This window comes from Furipterus horrens, unplaced genomic scaffold (genome assembly GCF_987537825.1).
Source record: "Furipterus horrens unplaced genomic scaffold, mFurHor1.1.pri manual_scaffold_8, whole genome shotgun sequence".
In the NCBI taxonomy this organism is placed as follows: Eukaryota; Metazoa; Chordata; class Mammalia; order Chiroptera; family Furipteridae; genus Furipterus; species Furipterus horrens.
The window spans coordinates 59220053-59240560 of NW_028327178.1; the positions used below are offsets into that span (position 1 = coordinate 59220053).

Below are 20508 nucleotides of genomic sequence, written 5' to 3' on the forward strand. Positions count from 1 at the left end.
TTAGGATAGCTAATGAAAATAGCAAATGGTTTTGAGAGACTGGAGGTGGGGGAGTAGTAAGAGTGTGGAATGGAAACAAGTCATAGCTAGAGATAAATAGAATTTAAATCCAAGATAAGAAGAGAAAGGAAGATTGATAAAATGGGGTAAGAGAAAGGAGGGGGCAATATATGAGGTTTGACATAAACTATGATATAAAACCTGGTGATGTATTAGGCTCTAGTTTGACGGGCAATATATGGCTGTTTAAAAGCTATGCAAGGGGGAGGTTTGCGCCTTGTTAGCCTGAGGAACTCTGTAACTCCTGGTGCCTGGTGAAGGGCCTTTTCAGAGCTTTTTCTTCTTTCCCCTGCAGAAATATTCCCAGCAGGATAATCGTGCATTCAGTTTCTGCCTCCCAGTCCTGAGCTTGCTGTTCTCTCACTGGTGGCTTTGTCAAATTCAAATTCTCTCTGACCAGCCCTTTGCTCTGAGCTGGAGTGAGTTGGGTCCCACCCCCTGGTCCTACTGTGCACAGTGTCCCCCAGAGTTTTTGTTTAGCAAAGCTACTGTGCCTGCACACAGGTGTGCGAGCCCTGGATCTCTGCTCAGTTTCGGGTCTTGCCTTGGCTCCCCTTTTAAAAGAGTCTCTGTGTGGTCCTCTCATCACAGTACCAGTCCCTGGGTGCTTCATTCTCCGTGCACTCCCTCCCTAAAAATCAGTTTCTCATGGTCATGGCTGGCCTCCGCTTTCCCAAGCCTCCAACTGTTTAATAGAGTTTGCAACTGGATCTTTCCCGGGTGGCATAGTGCCAGGGAGAGCCCTGTGGTGACTAAGTAACACAGGGCAGTGGTGGAATCCTGGCCCTGTTCCCTTTAGCGATCTTCCATCTGGGGTGGGCAGTTTCTAGAGCCTGTACCTCCTAGGCCTTTTCTCTCTGCCCTGGTAGCTCATGGCTCCTGAGCTGATCTGCAGTTTTCTCTACACTGTGCAGCCAGAAGCACTGTGCTGGGCAGCAATGGTAGGCCCCTGCTTAGGAAGCACAGGCTGCTGGCTTCCGGGAACCCTGCATACACCGGTTTTGGGCTGCTCCTGCTCAGTCTCCACACTCATGCTCTGTTGCCACCACTCTCCTTCACTTTCTGTCCTGTGTTTTCACTCTAAGTCTGGTTCAGGATGGGAGCAAGTGGACAGGGCTGCTAGCTACTCTGCTGCCATCTTTTGGGGTCTATTTTTTTTTAAATTATTTATTTGTTTGTGTGTTTGTTTATTTATTTTGTTTTAGAGAGAGGGGAAAGGAGAAACAGAGGGAGAGAAACATCACTGTGAGGTTGCCTCTCACTCGCACCCCCAACTGGGGACCTGACGTGTAACCTAGTTATGTGCCCTGACTGGGAATCGAACCAGCAACACTTGGTTCACAGGCCGACGCTCTATTTTTTTAAAACATGCTTTATTGATTATGCTGTTACAGTTGTCCCAATTTCTTTTCCCTTTCTTCCCCTCCACTCAGTGACCCCCCTCCCTCCAGTTGTCCCCCCGCCTCAGTCCATGCCCATTGGTTGTGCATATGGTTCTCAAAATCTTCCTATCTACTCCACTCCCTCCTACTATGCTTCTTAATTCCTGCACCATCTCCCTCTCTTTCCCCTGTTCCCCCTCCCTGCTGAGCTCCCCACAAAATGTTCCCCATACCTATCATTCTTTTCCCACTCTTTTGCCTACTTAGTCTGCCTTTGTTTCGGTTCCCTAGCTTCTGTTGTTGGTTGTTGTAATACAGTTTTCATTTTAATGTTCATAGTTTTGATCCTCTTTCTCCTAAACAAGTTCCTTTAACATTTCATATAACAGTGGTTGGATCTGATGAACTCCTTCATTTTTACTCTTTCCTGGAAGCACGTTCTCTGCCCTTCTGTTCTGAATGACAGTTTTGCTGGATAGAGCAATCGTGGTTGTAGGTTTTTGCTTTTCATTACTTTGAATATTTCTTGCCAGTCCCTTCTTGCTTGCAGAGTTTCTTTTGAGAAATCAGCCAATAGTTTTATTGGGACCTCCTTGTACATAATTTTCTTCTTCTCTCTTGCTGCTTTTAAGATTCTGTCTTTAGCCTTAACTTTTGACATTTTATTATAACGTGTTTTGGTGTGGTTCTCCCAGGGTCCAGTTTTTTTTGGAACTCTCTGTGCTTCCTGGACCTGTAAGTCTATTTCCTTCCCCAAGTTAGGGAAGTTCTGCTTCATTATTTTTTCACATAATTTTTCAATTTCTAGTTTTTCTTCTTTACCTTCTGGCAACCCTATGATTTGGATGTTGGCCTGCTTATAGCTGTCCCATAGGTTTCTGAGCCTCTCCTCATTATCCTCACTTTTTGTTTCCTCTTTCTGCACTGGTTGACTGTTTGTTCCTTCCCTATGTTCCAATTTGTTGATTTGATCCCTGGTTTTCTTTCCCTCGCCATTAGTTTCATATGTGTTTTTGCTCATTTCAGCAGGACTAGTCTTCATTCTTTCCCTGTCTTGCTTAAATCTGCTGTTATGTCTGTAAGCATTTTTATAACCAAAGCTCTGAAATGTGCCTCAGAAAGATTTCCTATCTGCTGAGCCGTTAGATTAGATATTTGTTGTCAGCTGCGTGATTGGGATCTCTATCATGATCTGTGCCATCCTGACAGTTTTATGTTTACCTTTGCTTCCTGGGCAGGGCTGTCACACCTCCTACACTATAGGGGGTGGAGCCCCGTGCACTTGTCACAACCAGGCGACCCTTCTCACTACGCTGTGGTGTTTTGTGTGGGGGCGGGGGTCCAAGATGGATTCCTGCCATTCACTCTCCACTGAGAGACCGGGAGCCTCCTCCTTCATCCCCTCCGGGCCTCATAGTCCAAGGCAATGGAGGTCTGCCTTTCCCGGCATTGGAATCGCAAACTGACAGGTCTGGTCTGCAGCTGGGGGTGCTCCCCAGGTGCTTCTTGCCTCCCCTTAAGTATGAGTGTCTGTGCTTACCGCCGTCCTGCCACCATTGCCACAATTGCCCCTGCCAGCACACTTGACCTCTCCGCCCCGTTTGCCCCTCCTACCCGTCCGGATGAGCACCACTTCTTTATAACTTTGTACGTTGGAGTTCCATTTATTTTCTGGAACGTCTGGTTATTTCTGGTTTTACAGTAGTTCTATTCTTTCTTAGTTGTGGAGAGAGACAGAGCATGTCAGTCTAGGCCTCCATCTTGGCCAGAAGTCCTGAGGTTCTATTTTTAAAGCATACCAAAATCTCACCATTATTAACTTAATGTATACATGTATTCATACCCTGGCTGGTTTGGCTCAGTGGATTGAGCGTCGGCCTGTGAGCTAAATGTCGCTGGTTCGATCTTCCAGTCAGGGCACATCAGAGAAGGAAAACTCTGACTCCAAAAAACCTCCGCTGCCTTGCGGCATACCTCTTCAGGGGAAAGGCTAAGGGAGTAAACCCCAACAGAAAATCCGGAGCCGGAGTCCCTAAGGCGGTTTGACGTTGTAGTCAACACCGGCAACTCCTGCGGCGCACCTGAAACCAAGCTGTATTGACTCCGTCTTTCCCTTGGACCCTTCAGCTGCGAAGAGAGGGGGGGTCTGCTGCATGGGCAACAGCAGACCCTCCGTATCACCCTGCCCAGGCTCTGTAGCTTCAGCTTCACTGGAGAGGACACTCCAGCATCATCGCAAGATGTCGATTCAACATGGGAGGAGACAGATACCGTGTCACTCCCGAGTCGGACTGCACAACCATTCTCGGCGGTGCAGATAGACTCTTAAGAAGCTACACCATCGTCTCTCGAGACGGACGGCTGCCGACGACGACGACATGTATTCAAAATTCCAATGAGAACTAAAAAGTTAATAATGAATTGTTAACTGTTCACAGCCCTCGTTACTGTCCACAGCCCAAAGGGTTCTTGTATCGCCTTCCAGAGCTGCTCTGAGGTTTGTTGTGTCAATGGCATTAGTGAATGTCCTATCTGTCCCTGTGCCTTTTGCATTGTGCTTTTGCAGCACTTTCCATCAAGAGATGGAGTCTACTTTCCCATCTTGGATCTGGGTTGGCCTGGTGACCTGCTCTGGCTAATAGAATTTGGTGGAAATGACACTATGCCCAGTCCAAGCCTAGGCGTCTAACACCTGACATGCTTCCTCTCACTCTCACTTTCCTCTGCTACATGAACCAGCCTGACAAGCCTGATGGAGCAATGATTGAGGCATGAGGAGGTTGAGACAAATGGAGGAATCCGAAGTTTCCCAGCAGACAAGAAGCCAACCTCCATGTACTCTGCTAACATGTAGTTGCCAGCAGATGCCTGAAGGTGTCCAGTTGAGACAGGAAGAACCACCCAGTTGAGCCCAGCCCGAAACTGCTGACCCACAGCATCATGAGCTAAATAAATGGTGGTTGTTTTAAGATACTCAGTTTTGGGGTGGCCTATTATGTAGCAATAGTTAATTGATGCAGCAGGCTACCATTACATTGCCATCTTCCAACTTCAACTTATCCTTTCTCCAAAATCATTGTGTGGCCTGGCAGAAAGGATGCAAAGTTCAAAATCTAAACATTTTTTTAATTACTGATAATTTGGATAGGAAAAGAAAGGAAAATGAAAGCACTTTGGATTATATACTATCCACAAAAAAGAATTTACAAATGATAGGATGAACCCAATGCTGTTACTAAAATGGTCAGAAATATTCTTAATGTTGCTATGATAGGATATATTGATTCTGTTGTTTTATCTTATTGAAATATGTTTCTAATTCCCCACCAAGTCATTTCTGCCTTGTCCCCTTTTCCTTATTTTTCTCATAGAGTCTTGAATTTCTTCTTTGTGGTTCCTTCCTGCATAGGAGATTTGGGGCTGACTACTAATGCTCATGACTGAGAAAGAAGGGCTGGGTATTAAATTCAAGTATAAGTTCTAAAATGTGTGTGGGTGCAGAAAAGTTACTGAGAGTTGACTCATCCCTCCCCTTGACTCTTCCGTAAGAACACAGTTGTAAAAGTCATTGGAAGTAATTGTACCAAAAGGGCAGTTGTCAAAGCACCAGTGGTATACAGGAGGGAGCTGAATTGTCTGGCATCAAGGCAGGAGCTAGGAGACAGCTTTCTCCGAGATAGAAAAATGAGCAGAGGACCATTTTCCTTTTCTGAATCCTCTCCCTACAGAGCCACAAAGCCACAGAGCTGGCAGGTGGGTGCCATATCTAAGACTCCATCAACCTGGCTAACACTGTTTGTCCCACCCTGGAGATCCCCTGAGACTCCATTCAACCTAATTTATGGGTCCACCCAAGCTGTTAACAGAGACTTTTCCATATGAATGACTTGTCTTGGCTCATGCTTTACACCATGCTAAATCTTATCAAACAAATAACAGCCAACCTCAGTAAGCTCCCAGCCCCTTTACCTCTTGCTAAGTGGCCCCAGGCCCAGCACTAGCAGCAGCCAGCCTGGATTCACAGCTTGGCTTCACCTGAGAAACTCCAAGCCCAGCACAAGTAGCAGCCATCTCAGATTGCTTTCGAGCTCAGGCAGGGTGGCCCCGGGCAATATACAGGTCAGAGCTGACTTTGGCCTGCACCACCCAGGAAACCCCAGAGCCTATACACCCATTGGACAGCTACAGACCACACTGGAGCACCACCACCCTGCCCCTGCACAGCTGATTCTCCACAGAGGGAAGAGGTTGGTGGTCATTGGTCACAGCCAGTCCTTGCAGCTGACTGGCCTGGGTAAATATCTCCCATTCACCTGTCAACAGCAATCAAAACTCAACTACAAGAAGAGGGTGTACTCAGCCCACATGAAGGATGCACCTGGAGTATCCAGCTTGGGTGACAAGGGAGGCTGTGTCATTGGACCCTACAGGACACCTAATACATTAGGCCATACTACCAAGACAGGGAATCATAACAGCTCTATTTAATACATAGAAACAAACACAGGGAGGCTGCAAAAATGAGGAGACAAATAAACATGGCCTAAATGAAAAAAACAGATCAAAACTCCAGAAAAAGAACTAAACAAAATGGAGATAAGCAATCTATCAAATGCAGAGTTCAAATTACTGGTTATAAGGATGCTCAAGGAACTTAGTGAGGACCTCAACAGCATAGAGAAGATCCAGTCAGAAATGAAGTTTACACTAATTGAAATAAAAAACAATTTACAAGGAAACAACAGTAGAGCGGATGAAGCTGAGAATCAAATCAATGATTGGAATATAAGGAAGCAAAGAACAAGCAACCAGAACAAGAAAAAAAAAATTCAGAAACAAAAAACAAAAAACAGTGAGGATAGTATAAGCAGCCTCTGAGACAACTTCAAGCATTCCAACATTCATATCACAGGGGTCCCAGAAGGAGAAGAGAACGAGCAAGAAATTGGAAATCTATTTGATAAAATATTGAAAGAAAACTTCCCTAATTTGATGAAGTAAATGCAAGTCCAGGAAGCACAGAAAATCCCAAACAAGAGGGATGCAAAGAGGCCCACTGCAAAACACATTATCATTAAAATATCAAAGGTTAAAGATAGAAAGGAAATCTTAAAAGAAGCAAGAGAAGTGCAGTTAGTTACATACAGGGGAGTTCCCATAAGACTGTCAGCTGATTTCTCAAAAGAAACTTTGCAGGATAGAAGGAATTGGCAAGAAATATTCAGTCATAAAAGCAGGTACCTACAACCAAGATTGATCTATCCAGCAAAGATGTCATTTAGAATAGAAAGGCAGATAGAGTTTCCCGGACAAGAGGAAATTAAAGGAGTTCATCATCACTAAATCATTATTATATGAAATGTTAAAGTGACTTAAGAAAAAGAAGAACAAAACTATGAACAATAAAATGGCAATAAATACATATCTATCAGCAATTCAACCTAAAAAAAAAACTAAGAAAACAAGAACAGAGACAGAATCATGGATATTGAGAGGGTTTTAGTTGGGTGAGAGGTGTGAGGGGATTAAGAAGTACAAATTGGTAGTTACAGAATAGCCATGAGTATGTAAAGTATAGTATAGGAAACTCAATAGCCAAAGAACATATATGCATGACCCATAGACATGAACAGTGGTGTGGGGATTGCCTGAGGGAGTGGGGGGGTGCTTGGTGGAGGTGGGCAAAGGGGAATATTTTGAGACAAATGTAATAGCATAATCAATGAAATATAATTTTAAAAAATAATAAAATAAGAAAAAAAAGATATTTAAAAAATTCTCACCTGAGAATATATTTTTATTGATTTTAGAGAGGAAAGGAGAGACAGAGAGAGAAAAAAAGAGAAACATCAATGTGAGAGAGATACATCAATTGATTGCTTCCCACATGCACCCTGACCTGGGACTGAAATTGCAACCTAGGTATATGCCCTGACCAGGAATCAAACTCGCAAAATTTTTGTGTACTGGACGATGGCCCAACCAACTGAGTCCCCCGACCAGGGCTCATTTCCTATTTTAAAAAACCTTTTAAAATAAAGAATTAAAGTTTAAAACATGGGTTAAAGAAAGAGATTAAGCAAATAACAGATTATATGGGATATTGATCTGGTAAAGGCATAATGTCAGTGGGGTGGCCATAAATGGGGTTGGGGACATGTAGGGGGTGGGGGTAGGTGGGAGAAGTGAGCATAAGCCTGCCTTCCTGCTCCCTCCCCGCCCCCCCCCCCCCATCCTGAGGCAGAACTTTCCAGGTCAGGCTCTTTCCACTCCAGCTGATGCTTCGCTTCAGGATTTCAGCTTTCTGTGGATCAAGAAAAGGACTGGCCCAGATGGTCTTCCAGGGTCCTTTCAGCTCTCAGAAAAAGTCACTCCGTGGGTGACTATTTTTGCTATGTAGTCAAGCACCAGGACCAGGCCTGTTGGGAAAGGCCATTAAGTACAATCAAATCCACAAAGATGAAAACACAGGTTCCCACCCACGTACCACCTTCTTTAAATGCTTTTGGCAAATTCAGAATGTCACCACTTAGTAACTAGGCCCAATCGCTCATTAGTACAGGAAAAATTCTTCCACTGTCTTGGTTAATGGAGTAGTTAAAGGTTATACACCCTAAAAAATACTCCATTGGGGTCATTGTAAGTGCAAATAAAATGAACTCTGCTAGCAAGTAGCAGTGGCGGGTCACAGGTGTATCTTTCTGTTTTACTTTTTGAAAAACATTTTTTTGGACTTGTCTTAAAATAGGTGCACTGACCTAATACTAGAGCTTGACTTTTGAAGGCAAATAAGACAGTGGTTATGTTTAGGCAGAAAAAATCCAATGAGGGTTGAGAAACAATGCAGAAACTGCTGCATATGTATAGACATTTCCAGATAATCTAGGCAAGGTTGGGATGGGAGTATCGAGCACAGCTTTTCTAACCAATAGCATTTTTTTCTGGTCCTCTTTTATTTGGCTGATCTGGGTCAGAGATGCCATCTCTTGTGCTCATTAAGGGAACAGACCCAGGAGTCTGGAATCAGCTCTTTGACTTAAAAGCTCTGTGACCTTGAGCAAGTTACTTAGGCTCTCTGTGCCTCAGTTTCCTCATCAGTAAAATGGAGGCAATAATAGTATTTATGTCATAGTATTGTGCTGATAACTAAATGAATTAACGTATTAAAGTGCTTAGAACAATGCTTAGCATACAGCAAATAATTTATGTGTGAGCTATATTATTATGATTATTTGTAAAACAGCCATCAACTCTCCCTTCCAAATTGCCTTTGTCAATACCACACACCTGTTAACCTGTGTCTTATGAGATCATGTTCCCTTATACAATGTTAAATGTACATTTCTCTGTACATGAAGCAAAATTGTCAAGGCTTAGGGAGAATTCCACAGCTGGAAGGTGTCCTAGACATCATCTAGTCTAAAGTCATCATTTTGTAGTAGAAGCAACCAACACCAGAGAGGTGAAGTGACTTGCCCAAGGTTGCACAGTAAGTGGGTTATGAAAACTGAATTAGAAAATAGTCCTTGCCTCTATTTTTGCATCGCCAGTACTATTCTCATCATTTCTTTTCATTCCCACTGGGTTTGAAGTGTTTCAGGTATAAAAAGCAATTGAAAACCAGGGATTGGGATGCTTGGGATCTCTTACCCATACCCTGCCACAGACCTGTGTCACATTTTCTTCTTTCAAATTCCGGAGAGGTCTCTGTGGATATTTGTTTTCTTTAATTTGTTTTTGTTTTAATTTATTTTTTATTGTTTTTCTATTATAGTTGTCCAATTTTTCCCCCTTTGCTCTCCCCTGCTCCACCTACCTCCTCCCTTTCCCACAGCCAATCCCCATTTAGCTGTTCATGTCCATGGGTCATTCATATTAGTTACTTGACTAGACCCTTCCCCTCTTTCTTCCTTTTCCCCCTACTCCCTCTCCTTTGGTCACTATCAGTCTGTTCCTTGTTTACACGCCTCTGGTTCTATTTCACTCATTTCTTTGTTTTGTTCATTAGTTTCCTGTATTAGGTGAGATAATATAATACTTGTTTTTGCCGCTTGGCTTATTTCACTTAGCATAATATTCTCAAGTTCCATCCATGCTGTAGCAAAAGGTAGGAATTCTTTCTTTCTTTCTGCTGCATAGAATTCCATTGTGTAAATGTACCACAGTTTTTTGATCCACTCACCCACTGATGGGCACTTAGGCTGTTGAAAATAGGGCTGCTATGAACACAGGGGTGCGTAGGTTCTTTTGAATTGGTGTTTCAGGATTCTTTGGGTATAATCCCAAAAGGATGAAATTGCTGGATCAAAAGACAGTTCCATTTATAATTTCTGGAGGGAATTTCAAACTGTTTTCCATAGTGGCTGCACCAGTCTGCACTCCCATCAACAGTGCACTAGGGTTCCCTTTTCTCCACATCCTTGTCAGCACTTGTTTGTTGATTTGTTAATGATGGCCATTCTGAGCTCGGTGAGGTAGTATCTCATTGTGATTTTTTTTGCTGTTCTCTGATGGCTACTGATGTTGAGCATTCTTTCATGTGCCTATGGGCCCTCTGTACGTCTTCCCTGGAGAAGTGTCTGTACAGAAACTTTGCCCATTTTTAATTGGATTATCTGTCTTCTAGGTGTTGAGTCATATAAGTTCTCTCTATGTTTTGGAAATAAAACCCTTGTCTGAGGTATCATTGGCAAATATATTCTCCCATTCAATTGGTTCCCATTTCATCTTGCTGATGTTTTCTTTCACTGAGCAGAAACTCTTTACTTTGATGTAATCCCATTTGTTTATTCTTTCCATTATTTCCCTTGCCCTAGGAGATGTATCAGTGAAAATATTACTACCCGGGATATTTGAAATTTTATTGACTATGTTTTTCTCTAGGGCTTTCATGGTGTCATGACGTACATTTAAGTCTTTACCCATCTTGAGTTTATTCTGGTGTATGGTGTAAGATGATAGTCTAGTTCCATTTTTTCCATGTCCCTGTCCAGTTCTCTCAGCATCATTTGTTGAAGAGGCCATTTTCACGCCATTTTATGCTCCTCCCGACCTTTATCAACTATTAATTGACCATAGAGACCTCAGTTTATTTCTGGGCTTTCTATTCTGTTTCATTGATCTATAAGTCTGTTCTGATGCCAGTACCAGACTGTTTTGATTACATTGGCCTTTTAATATAGGTTGATATCAGGTATTGTAATTCTTTCTAATGTGTTCTTCTTCCTCAAGATTACTGAGGCTATTTGGGCTCCTTTTTGGTTCCATATAAATTTTTGAAGTATTTGTTCTAGGTCTGTGAAATATACCATTGGTATTTTAATAAGGAATACATTGAATCTATAAATTGCTTTGGGTAGTATAGACATTTTAATGATGTTAATTTTTCCCATCCATGAACATGGTATATGCCTCTATTTATTTGTATCTTCCTTAATTTCTTTCTTTATTTTTCAATAGTTTTCCAATACAGGTCTTTTAACTCCTTGGTTAAGTTTATTTTTAAGTAGTTTATTTTTCTTGTTGCTATCGTTAATAGGACTTTTTTCTAATTTCTATTTCTAATATTTTATTGTTGGTGTACAGAAATGCCTTTGATTTCTGAATATTGACTTTGTACCCTGCTATTTTTTCAAATTCACTTACTAGGTCGAGTAGTTTTTTGGTGGAGTGTACAGGGTTTTTCTATGTACACTATCATGCCGTCTGCAAATAATGACAGTTTTGCTTCCTCTTTTTCAATTTGGATGCCTTTTTTTTTCTTCTTTGATTGCTGTGGCTAGAACTTCCAACACTACATTGAATAGGAGCAGAGAGAGTGGACATTTTTGTCTGGTTCCTGACCTCAGGGGGAAAGCTTTCAGTTTTTGCCCATTGAATATGATGTTGGCTGCAGGTTTCTCATATATGACCTTTATTATGTTGAGGTATGCTCCCACTACTCCCACTTAGCTGAGTGTTTTTATCATAAATTGGTGTTTTACTTTATCAAATGCTTTTTCTGCATCTATTGATATGATCATGTGATTTTTGTCTTCCATTTTGTTTATGTGGTGCATTATGTTTATTGATTTACAAATGTTAAACCATCCTTGCATCCTTGGGATGAATACCACTTGATCATGGTGTATGATCTTTTCAATGTGTTGCTGGATCTGGTTTGCCAATATTTTGTTGAGGTTTTTAGCATCTATGTTCATCAGCTACTCTGACCTGTAGTTTTCTTTCCCTGTTGTGTCTTGACCTGGTTTTGGAATTCGGATAATAATAGCCTCATAAAAAGAGTTTGGTAGTCTTCCCTCTTTTTGGATTTTTTGGAATCATTTGAGAAAGATAGGAGTTAGTTATTTCCTAAATGTTTGGTAAAATTCTCCTGTAAAGTCACCCACATGGGGGCTTTTGTGTGCTGAGATGTTTTAGATTACTGCTTCAATTTCACTAGTTGTCATCAGTCTGTTCACGCTTTCTGCTTCTTGATTCAGTTTTTGAAGATAATAGTTTCCAAAAATTTGTCCATTTCCCCCAGATTGTCAAATTTATTTCATACAGTTGTTCATAGTAATTTCTTACAATCCTTTGTATTTCTGTGCTATCAGCTGTGATTTCTCCTCTTTTGTTTCTGATTTTATTTATTTGAGTCCTCTCTCTTTTTTTCTTGATGAGCCTGGTTAAAGGCTTGACAATTTTGTTCATCTTTTCAAAGAACCAATTCCTGGTTTTATTGATCTTTTGACTTATTTGATTAGTTTCTATGTTATTTAATTCTGCTCTAACCTTGATGATTTTCTTCCTTCTACTTGCGCTAGACTTTGTTATTTTCCTATCCTTTTTAGGTAGGCCTGTATTCTTATCAACTTCCTTTTTAGGACTGCCTTCGCTGTGTTCCATAGGTTTAGGCTGTTACGTGTTCATTATTATTCTTTTCTAGAAACTTTTTAATTTTTCTCTTGGTGTCATTGTTTACCCATTTGTTATTTAATACCATGTTATTCATTCTCCATGAATTTGAATGTTTTTGAATTTTTTCCTTCAGGTCGGTTTCTAGTTTTAAAGCATTGTGACCTGAGAAGATACTTGATATAATTTCAATCTTCTTCAATTTTTTAAGGCTTGTTTTGTGTCATATCATGTGGTCTGTCTTTGAAGATGTTCCATGTACATTTGAAAATAATGTATATTTTGCTTCTTTTGGGTGAAAGGTTCTCTATATATCAATTAAGTCCATTTGATCTAGAGTGTTGTTCAATGCCACAATATCCTTGGTATTTATTTCCTTGGAAGATCTATCCATTGTTGGCAATGGAGTGTTAAAGTCCCTTCTATAAGTGGATTGCTGTCAATATCCTTCTTGAAGTCCTCCAAGATTTTCTTTATATATTTGGGTGCTCCTATGTTTGTGCATATATTTTTATAAGGGTTGTATATTCTTGATGGAGTGTCCCTTAAGTATTATGAAGTGTCCTTTTTTATGGCCTTTGTTGTGAAATCTATTTTGTCTAAGTATTGCTACCCCCACTTTTTTTCATCTCCGTTTGTTTGAAATACTTTTTTTCTAACTTTTAACTTTCGGTCTGTATAGATCTTTTGTTCTGAGGTAGGTCTCTTGTAGATAGAATATATGTGGGTCATGTCTTCTTATCCATTCAGCTACTCTATGCCTTTTTATTGAAGCATTTAATCCATTTACATTTAAGGTTATTATTGATAGGTACTTATTCATTTTGATTTTTTCCTTTTATACCTGTGTCCTCTCTCTCTCTTTTTCTTCATCTTCTTAAAGCAGACCCTTTAGCATATTTTGAAATGCTGGTTTGGTGGAGGTGTATCCTTTAAGTCTTCTTTTGTCTGGAATACTCTTTATTTCACTATTCATTTTGAATGAGAGCCTTGCTGTGTTGAGTAGTCTTAGTTGTAGGCCTTTGTTTTTCATTGCTTGGAATATTTTTTGCCATTCCCTTCTGGCTTGTAGTGTTTCTGTTGAGAAATCAGCTGTTAACCTTATCAGAGCTCCCTTGTATGTTATTAGCTGTTTCCCTCTTGCTGCCTTTAGGATTCTCTCTTTGTCTTTGAATATTGCCATTGTAATTATGATGTGTCTTGGAGTGCGCCTCCTTGGATTCATCTTTATTGAGACCCTCTGTTCTTCCTGTACTTGTGAGACTTTTTCTCTCATGATGTTTGGAAAGTTTTTGTCATTACTTTTTCAATCAGGTTTCTATCCCCTGTACCTCTTCTTCTCCTTCTTGTATCCCTATGATACAGAATTATTACATTTCATGTTGTCCTGCAGCTCTCTCAAACCCTCTTCATTTTTTTTTTTTTTTTTTAGTCTTCTTTCATTTCATTGTACTCTCTGGGTATTTCTTACTACATTGTCCTCTAACTCACTGATCCATCCTCTGCTTCATTTACCCTGCTTTTGACTACTTATAATGTGTTCTTCAGTTCAGAAATTATATTCTTCATTTCCTCCTGGCTCTTACTGATAGTTTCTATGTCCTTTTTAATGCTGGTGTATTTCTCAGTAAGTTCCTTGTAGCTTTCCTGGAGTTCTTTGTAGTTTCCCTGGGGTTCTTTTTAGTTCCCTTGGAGTTCACTGTGGGTTTCTCTGAGTTGGTTGAGTTCATTGAGCTTCCTTATAACCATCTTCTGAATTCCATGTCTGATAGTTTGCTTGCTTCTATTTCATTTATACCTCCTTCTGGAAATTCCCTCTTTCCTTTTTATGGGGTGTTGTTTCTTCATCTCTCCATTTTATATGGCTCTTCTTGTTTGTTTCTGCTTCTTAGATTGATCTACTTTAACTTCCTGCATTTCTGTTGTAATTTTCTATGATAGAAGTTCTCTGGGAATCCTTGATTTCCTGAACTTGATGCTCATAGGATACCCTTTATTTGGGCTCTCTCATAAAATTTTGGTTTTGCTTGTTCTTTTGTTGCTCTTTGGTGGGTCCTTCCCTCAAACTAGCCTACTGAGAGTCACTCAGCCCACTTCATTTTGTAAACACTTGTTGAACTGCTGCTAAAAAAGCCATTTGCCCGGGAAAGAACCCCACACCCACAAAGTTATCACCCACACTCAATCACCATATCAACTGCTAATGGGCCACAATTAACCAGGTTGAAATGAGATTGAGACTATTATAAGGAAGGAATAACAAATAAGAGTTGACTAAGTGATTTTAGAGGGGAGGGGAAAGAGCAATAATAGTAGCGAGTAGAGACAAGGCAATGAACGAAAGTAAAATTTATATCATATATTAAAAAGGGAGGGAAGAAGGTGGAATGAATTAAGAGAGGAGAAAACGTGTACTTTTACATTTAAACAGAAGTTGTAAAAAATGTATGTATAGTGTAAATATGTATAGTCTGTGAGAGAACCAATACAACAAACACACACAGAAAAAAATAATAGGAAGATGAATAAAAAGAGAGCAAAGAAGAATGAATAACATGCTATTAAATAATAAATGGGTTAATAATGACATCAAGGAAGAAATCAAAAAGTTTCTGGAAACAAATGATAATGAACACACAACAACCCCAAACCTATGGGATACAGCGAAAGCAGTCCTGAGAGGAAAGTTCATAGCAATACAGGCATATCTGAAAAGGACAAAAGAATCTCTAATAAAAAATTTAACCCTACACCCACAAGAACTAGAGGGAGAACAACAAACAAAGCCCAGAGTGAATAGAAGGAAGGAAATCATCAAGATCAGAGCAGAATTAAATGACATAGAGACTAAACAAACAATTCAAAAAATCAACAAAAGTAGGAGCTGGTTCTTTGAAAAGATAAACAAATAGGCAAGCCTTTAAGTAGGCTCATCAAGAAAAAAAGAGAGGATGCACATAAATAAAATCAGAAATGAAAGAGAAGAAATCACAACTGATACCACAGAAATACAAAGGATTGTAAGAAATTATTGTGAACAACACTATGGCAAGAAATTTGACAACCTAGATGAAATGGACAAATTTCTGGAAACATATAATCTTCCAAAACTGAATCAAGAAGAAGTAGAAAGCTTGAACAGACCAATAAAAGCTAGTGGAATTGAAGCAGTAATCAAAAAACTCCTGGCACATAAAAGCCCTGGGCCGGATGGCTTCACAGGTAAATTTTACAAAACATTTAGGAAAGAACTAACTCCTATCCTTCTCAGACTACTCCAAAAAATCCAAGAAGAGGGAAGACTCCAAAAACTCTTTCTGTGAAGCCAGTATTACCCTAATTCCAAAACCAGGTAAAGAAACAACAAAGAAAGAAAACTACAGGCCAATATTGCTGATTAACATAGATGCTAAAATCCTCAACAAAATATTGGTGAACAGGATCCAGCAACACGTTACAAAGATCATACACCACGATCAAGTGGGAGTCATCCCCGGGATACAAGTGTGTTTTAATATTCACAAATCAATAAACGTAATACACCACATAAACAAAATGAAAGAAAAAAAATCACATGGTAATATCAATAGATGCAGAAAAAGCATTTGATAAAGTACAACACCTGTTTATGATGAAAACACTCAGCAAAATGGAAATAGAGGGAGCATACCTCAACATAATAAAGGCTATATGTGAGAAACCTAAAGCCAACATCATACTCAATGGCCAAAAACTGAAAACATTCCCCCTGAGATCAGGAACAAGACAAGAATGTCCACTCTCTCCACTCCTATTCAACATAGTCTTAGAAGTTCTAGCCACAGCAATCAGACAAGAAAGAGAAATAAAAGGCATCCAATTTGGAAATGAGGAAGTAAAACTGTCATTATTTGCAGATGACATGATAGTGTACATAAAAAACCCTATAGACTCCACAAAAAAACTACTCGACCTAATAAGTGAATTCGGCAAAATAGCAGGGTACAAAGTCAATATTCAGAAATTGAAGGCATTTCTGTACACCAACAATAAAATTTTAGAGATATAAACTAAAAGAAAAATCCCATTTACCATAGCAACAAGAAAAATAAAGTATCTAGGAATAAACTTAACCAAGGAGGTAAAAGACTTGTACTCAGAAAAGTATATAACACTGAAGAAATAAATTAAGGATGATATGAATAAATGGAAGCATATACCATGTTCATGGGTGGGAAAAATCAACATCATTAAAATGTCCATACTACACAAAGCAATTTATAGATTCAATGTAATCCCTATTAAAATGCCAATGACATATTTCACAGACCTAGAACAAATACTTCAAAAATGTATATGGAACCAAAAAAGAGCCCAAATAGCCACAGCAATCTTGAGGAAGAAGAACACAGTAGGAGGAATCACAATACCTGGTATCAAAGTATGCTACAAGGCCACGGTAATCAAAACAGTCTGGTACTGGCATAAGAACAGATATATAGATGAATGGAACAGAATAGAAAACCCAGAAATAAACCCAGGTCTATTTGGTCAACTAATATTTGACAAAAGGGTAAGAACATAAAATTGAGTGAGAAGAGCCTCTTCAACAAATGGTGTTGGAAGAATTGGACAAGGACATGCAAAAAAAATGAAACTAGACCACCAACTTACACCTCACACCAGAAGAAACTCAAGATGGATCAAAGACTTAAATGTAAGCCCTGACACCATAAAAGTCCTAGAGGAAAACACAGGCAGGAAAATTTCAGATATCCCATGTAGCAGCATTTTCACTGATATATCTCCTAAAGCAAGGGAAATAAAGGAAAGACTAAAATGGGACTAATTCGAACCAAAGAGTTTCTGCTTAGCAAAAGAAAACATTAGCAAGATGAAAAGGGAACCAACCGTATGGAAAACTATATTTGCCAATGATACCTCAGACAAGGGATTGATCTCCAAAATATATAAAGAACTTATACAACTCAACACCAAGAAGACAGACAACTCAATTAAAAAATGGGCAAAGAACCTAAACAAACACTTCTCCAAAGAGGACATATGGAGCATCCATAGACATATGAAAGCATGCTCAACATCACTAGCCATCAGAGAGATGCAAATAAAAACCACAATGAAATACCACCTCACACCAGTCAGAATGGCCATCATCAACAAACAACTTGTGTGGCGAGGATACAGAGAAAAGGGAACCCTGGTGCACTGCTGGTGGGAATGCAGAATGGTGCAGCCATTATGAAAAACAGTTTGGAATTTCCTCAAAAAACTAAAAATGGAACTGCCTTTTGAACAAGCAATTCCATTGCTAGGATTATATCAGAAAAATCCTGAAACACCAATTCAAAAGAACCTATACACCCCTATGTTCATAGGAGCACTATTTACAATAGCCAAGTGCTGGAAACAACCTAAGTGCCCATCTGTAGATGAGTGGATCAAAAAACAGTGGTACACTTACACAATGGAATACTATGTAGCAGAAAGAAAGAAGGAACTCCTGCCATTTGCGACAACATGGATGGAACTAGAAAGAATTATGCTTAGTGAAATAAGCCAGGCAACGAAAGCAAAATACCTCGTGCTATCACCTATTAGAGGAGACTAATGAAGAACACAAACAAATGAGCAAAATTGAACCAGAGATATGTAAACAAGGAGCAGACTAACAGTGACAAGGGGGGAGGGGGGAGGGAGAGATGGGGGTAAGAAGGGGAAGGATATAGTCAAAGAACATGTATAAATGACATGGACATGGACAACTGGGTGCGGACTGACTGTGGAGAAGGGGTGGGCAGGGTGCAGGGAAGAAATAGGGAAAAAAAGTGGGACAACTGTAATGTAAAAATGAACAAAAATATTTTTAGTTGGGGGAAAAAGGAAATATAAAGAATGGAAATGCAGTTTTAGTGAATATTAGAAGGACAAGGATTTTCCTTCACACTGTATATTTTTCTACCTATCGGATCCCTCCAGATTTGGCATTCTGAAGAAGTAAGTAATGATGTAAGTTTCTTTGCATAAAACTAATAAGACCAGTTGTTAATAGAGGTTTTTTTTGAGCAAGACTTTGACTGGAATGTCATGCCTAAAGGAGACATGCTTGGGCTCTGGTTGTTACCAAAAAGTCCCGAGGAACTAGCATTGACTTTTGAAGGTTATAAAAATCCACGAGAAAAAAGGCCTGGTACCTTGGTTGGTTGTGCGGGTCCATGGCAATCTTTCCAGGGAAGGAATGAAGGTTGTTTTCCTGAAAGATGACTAGAAGTGTCCTTAAGGCACAATGGAAAACCTGAAGGACTTGGAAAAGACAGGTGTTTACTGGCAAGGCTGAATGGCAGGTATGTGGCTCAGCTTCTGTGCCCTGAAGGGCAGAATGAAGGTCACCCTAAATGTTCTTTGTGTAAGTTCTAGCAAAGCAGAACTAAAGATCATAAGTGATCATTTGCTGCTCTTGTTGTGTTTATGCAAATGAACAGGATAAATTAAAAATGGACTTAATGCAGTCCCTTTACTGAAAAGAAGGGTAATCTTAAGGAGAAAAATCGTGATTCAAGGAAAATCTCAATGCTCAGTGGTAGACTACAAAGTAGTTCAGCTAACTGTCTTTAAAGTTTCTTTTTACATTTGAAAGTTAAACTATGTCTGTGGCATCATCAAAGATGTTTAATTTATAGGCAAGAAGAATGTCAAATGCCTTGTAATTGAATGTCTTTCCAATAAAACAGTCTTACAGATTTAGAGACTTGTTTGTCGGTTATGTTACATAAATTATCATGTGTTTTTTGTTTTCAAAGGGCATAAGCCTATGATCTAATTACCTGAGTGATTATCTGTTCCTATAGGCCTCACGTAATCCTGTCTGCATTGCTGCCTCCTGAGACTCAATGGTTTGGCTGAACTAAGTGGCTGGGTTGATGAAGAACAGGGTGGTCTGAGGGCTTCACTTTAAAACTGGTTTCTCTTTTCTGTCCTAATGGGCTGGACAGAAAGGGCCCAGAGGTCTGAGAGGGGGGAAACCTAAACTATTTCCCTCAGACCAGACTAAGTATAGTGGGCAAAAGGGTTTTGGACAGGTGAGACGTGCCTGGCACACCTTCCTCCGAAGAAGCCCTTTTTTTCCCTAATGTGGAACATTGAAAAATTAATCCCTGCCTTTTGTCATCTAGTGGTTATGAATTGAATGATGTTTTTTAACACTGTTGCCAAATCTGCTGCCCCCAGAGTACAACAAGCATGCCCAGGCTGTTAAACCAAGCATGCCATTATCCGGGGACAGCGGACTGACCTGGAGTCTGCGAGATCCTTCACCATGTGGGAAAGCCACTCTCCCCTCCACACCCCCACTCTTATTATGCATTTCTGGACCAAAGGGTAGGTAGGATGACGACCATGCCCAGCTTGAAGTAGCTAGAGGAGCTCGAGACCTTCACCCATTGTTCTTTATAAGATTATAAAGGGTCTTAAGTCTCCGAGGGGGGGATTTTAATTTTTTATTGTTAAAATAATTAATTAATTAATTTAAAAAAAGAATAATATAAGAAAGGGTGAAGCCAGAGAACTTGTATGTATGACCCATGGGCATGGACTGGGGGAGGACAGCATTGCTGGAGGAGAGCTGGTGCTGGGCAGAGGGGGGCAAAGGGGAAAAAAATGGAACTATTGTAACAATATAATCAATAGAATAAACTTAAAAAAAGGAAAAAAAAAGAGAAAAAAGAAAAACTATAGGCCACAGATTAGAGAAGAACTTCACCAGAGCACTAACAGTAACGTATGAGCTAAGATTAATGTAAATGTGATGGGAGTAAGAGGTAAAAAAGGAAGAGAAGCTTAAGAGATGTCTGGAGGAAAGGGAAGTGATTTTGAGATGTTAAGAGGGACGAGGTATACTTAGAGTGAGTAATGAAAACCATGCTAAGACAGGGAAAAATGAATTTTAAAGCGAAAGAAGGAAAGAGCTAGAGGAAGGTGGATTAGGAGAGGGGAATGATAAGATTTGAGATTTGAAATACCAGACTAGTGAAGATATATGAATAAAGTTCCAGATATGTCACTGATTGATTAAGGTGGAGAGAGAGTAAGTGTATTTTATGATGGGAAGAAGAAGAGGCTGGAGAGGTGAGAAAAAATGAGTGCAGATTGGAAACGAGTGGTAGTAAGAGAAAAT

At 39.9% G+C, this 20508-nt stretch overlaps 1 protein-coding gene across 1 annotated transcript in view; it reads left to right on the forward strand.

The window, feature by feature from the left end:
• Window positions 1-19815, forward strand: part of LOC150002999 (uncharacterized) — a 30158-nt gene extending 10343 nt beyond the window's left edge. Inside the window, exon 3 of the mRNA XM_090285012.1 lies at window positions 19563-19815. Within this exon, the coding sequence (XP_090141138.1) occupies window positions 19563-19720 (158 nt within the window). The 3' untranslated portion in view covers window positions 19721-19815. The remainder of the gene's footprint in view (window positions 1-19562) is intronic.
• The last annotated feature ends 693 nt before the right edge of the window (window positions 19816-20508 follow it).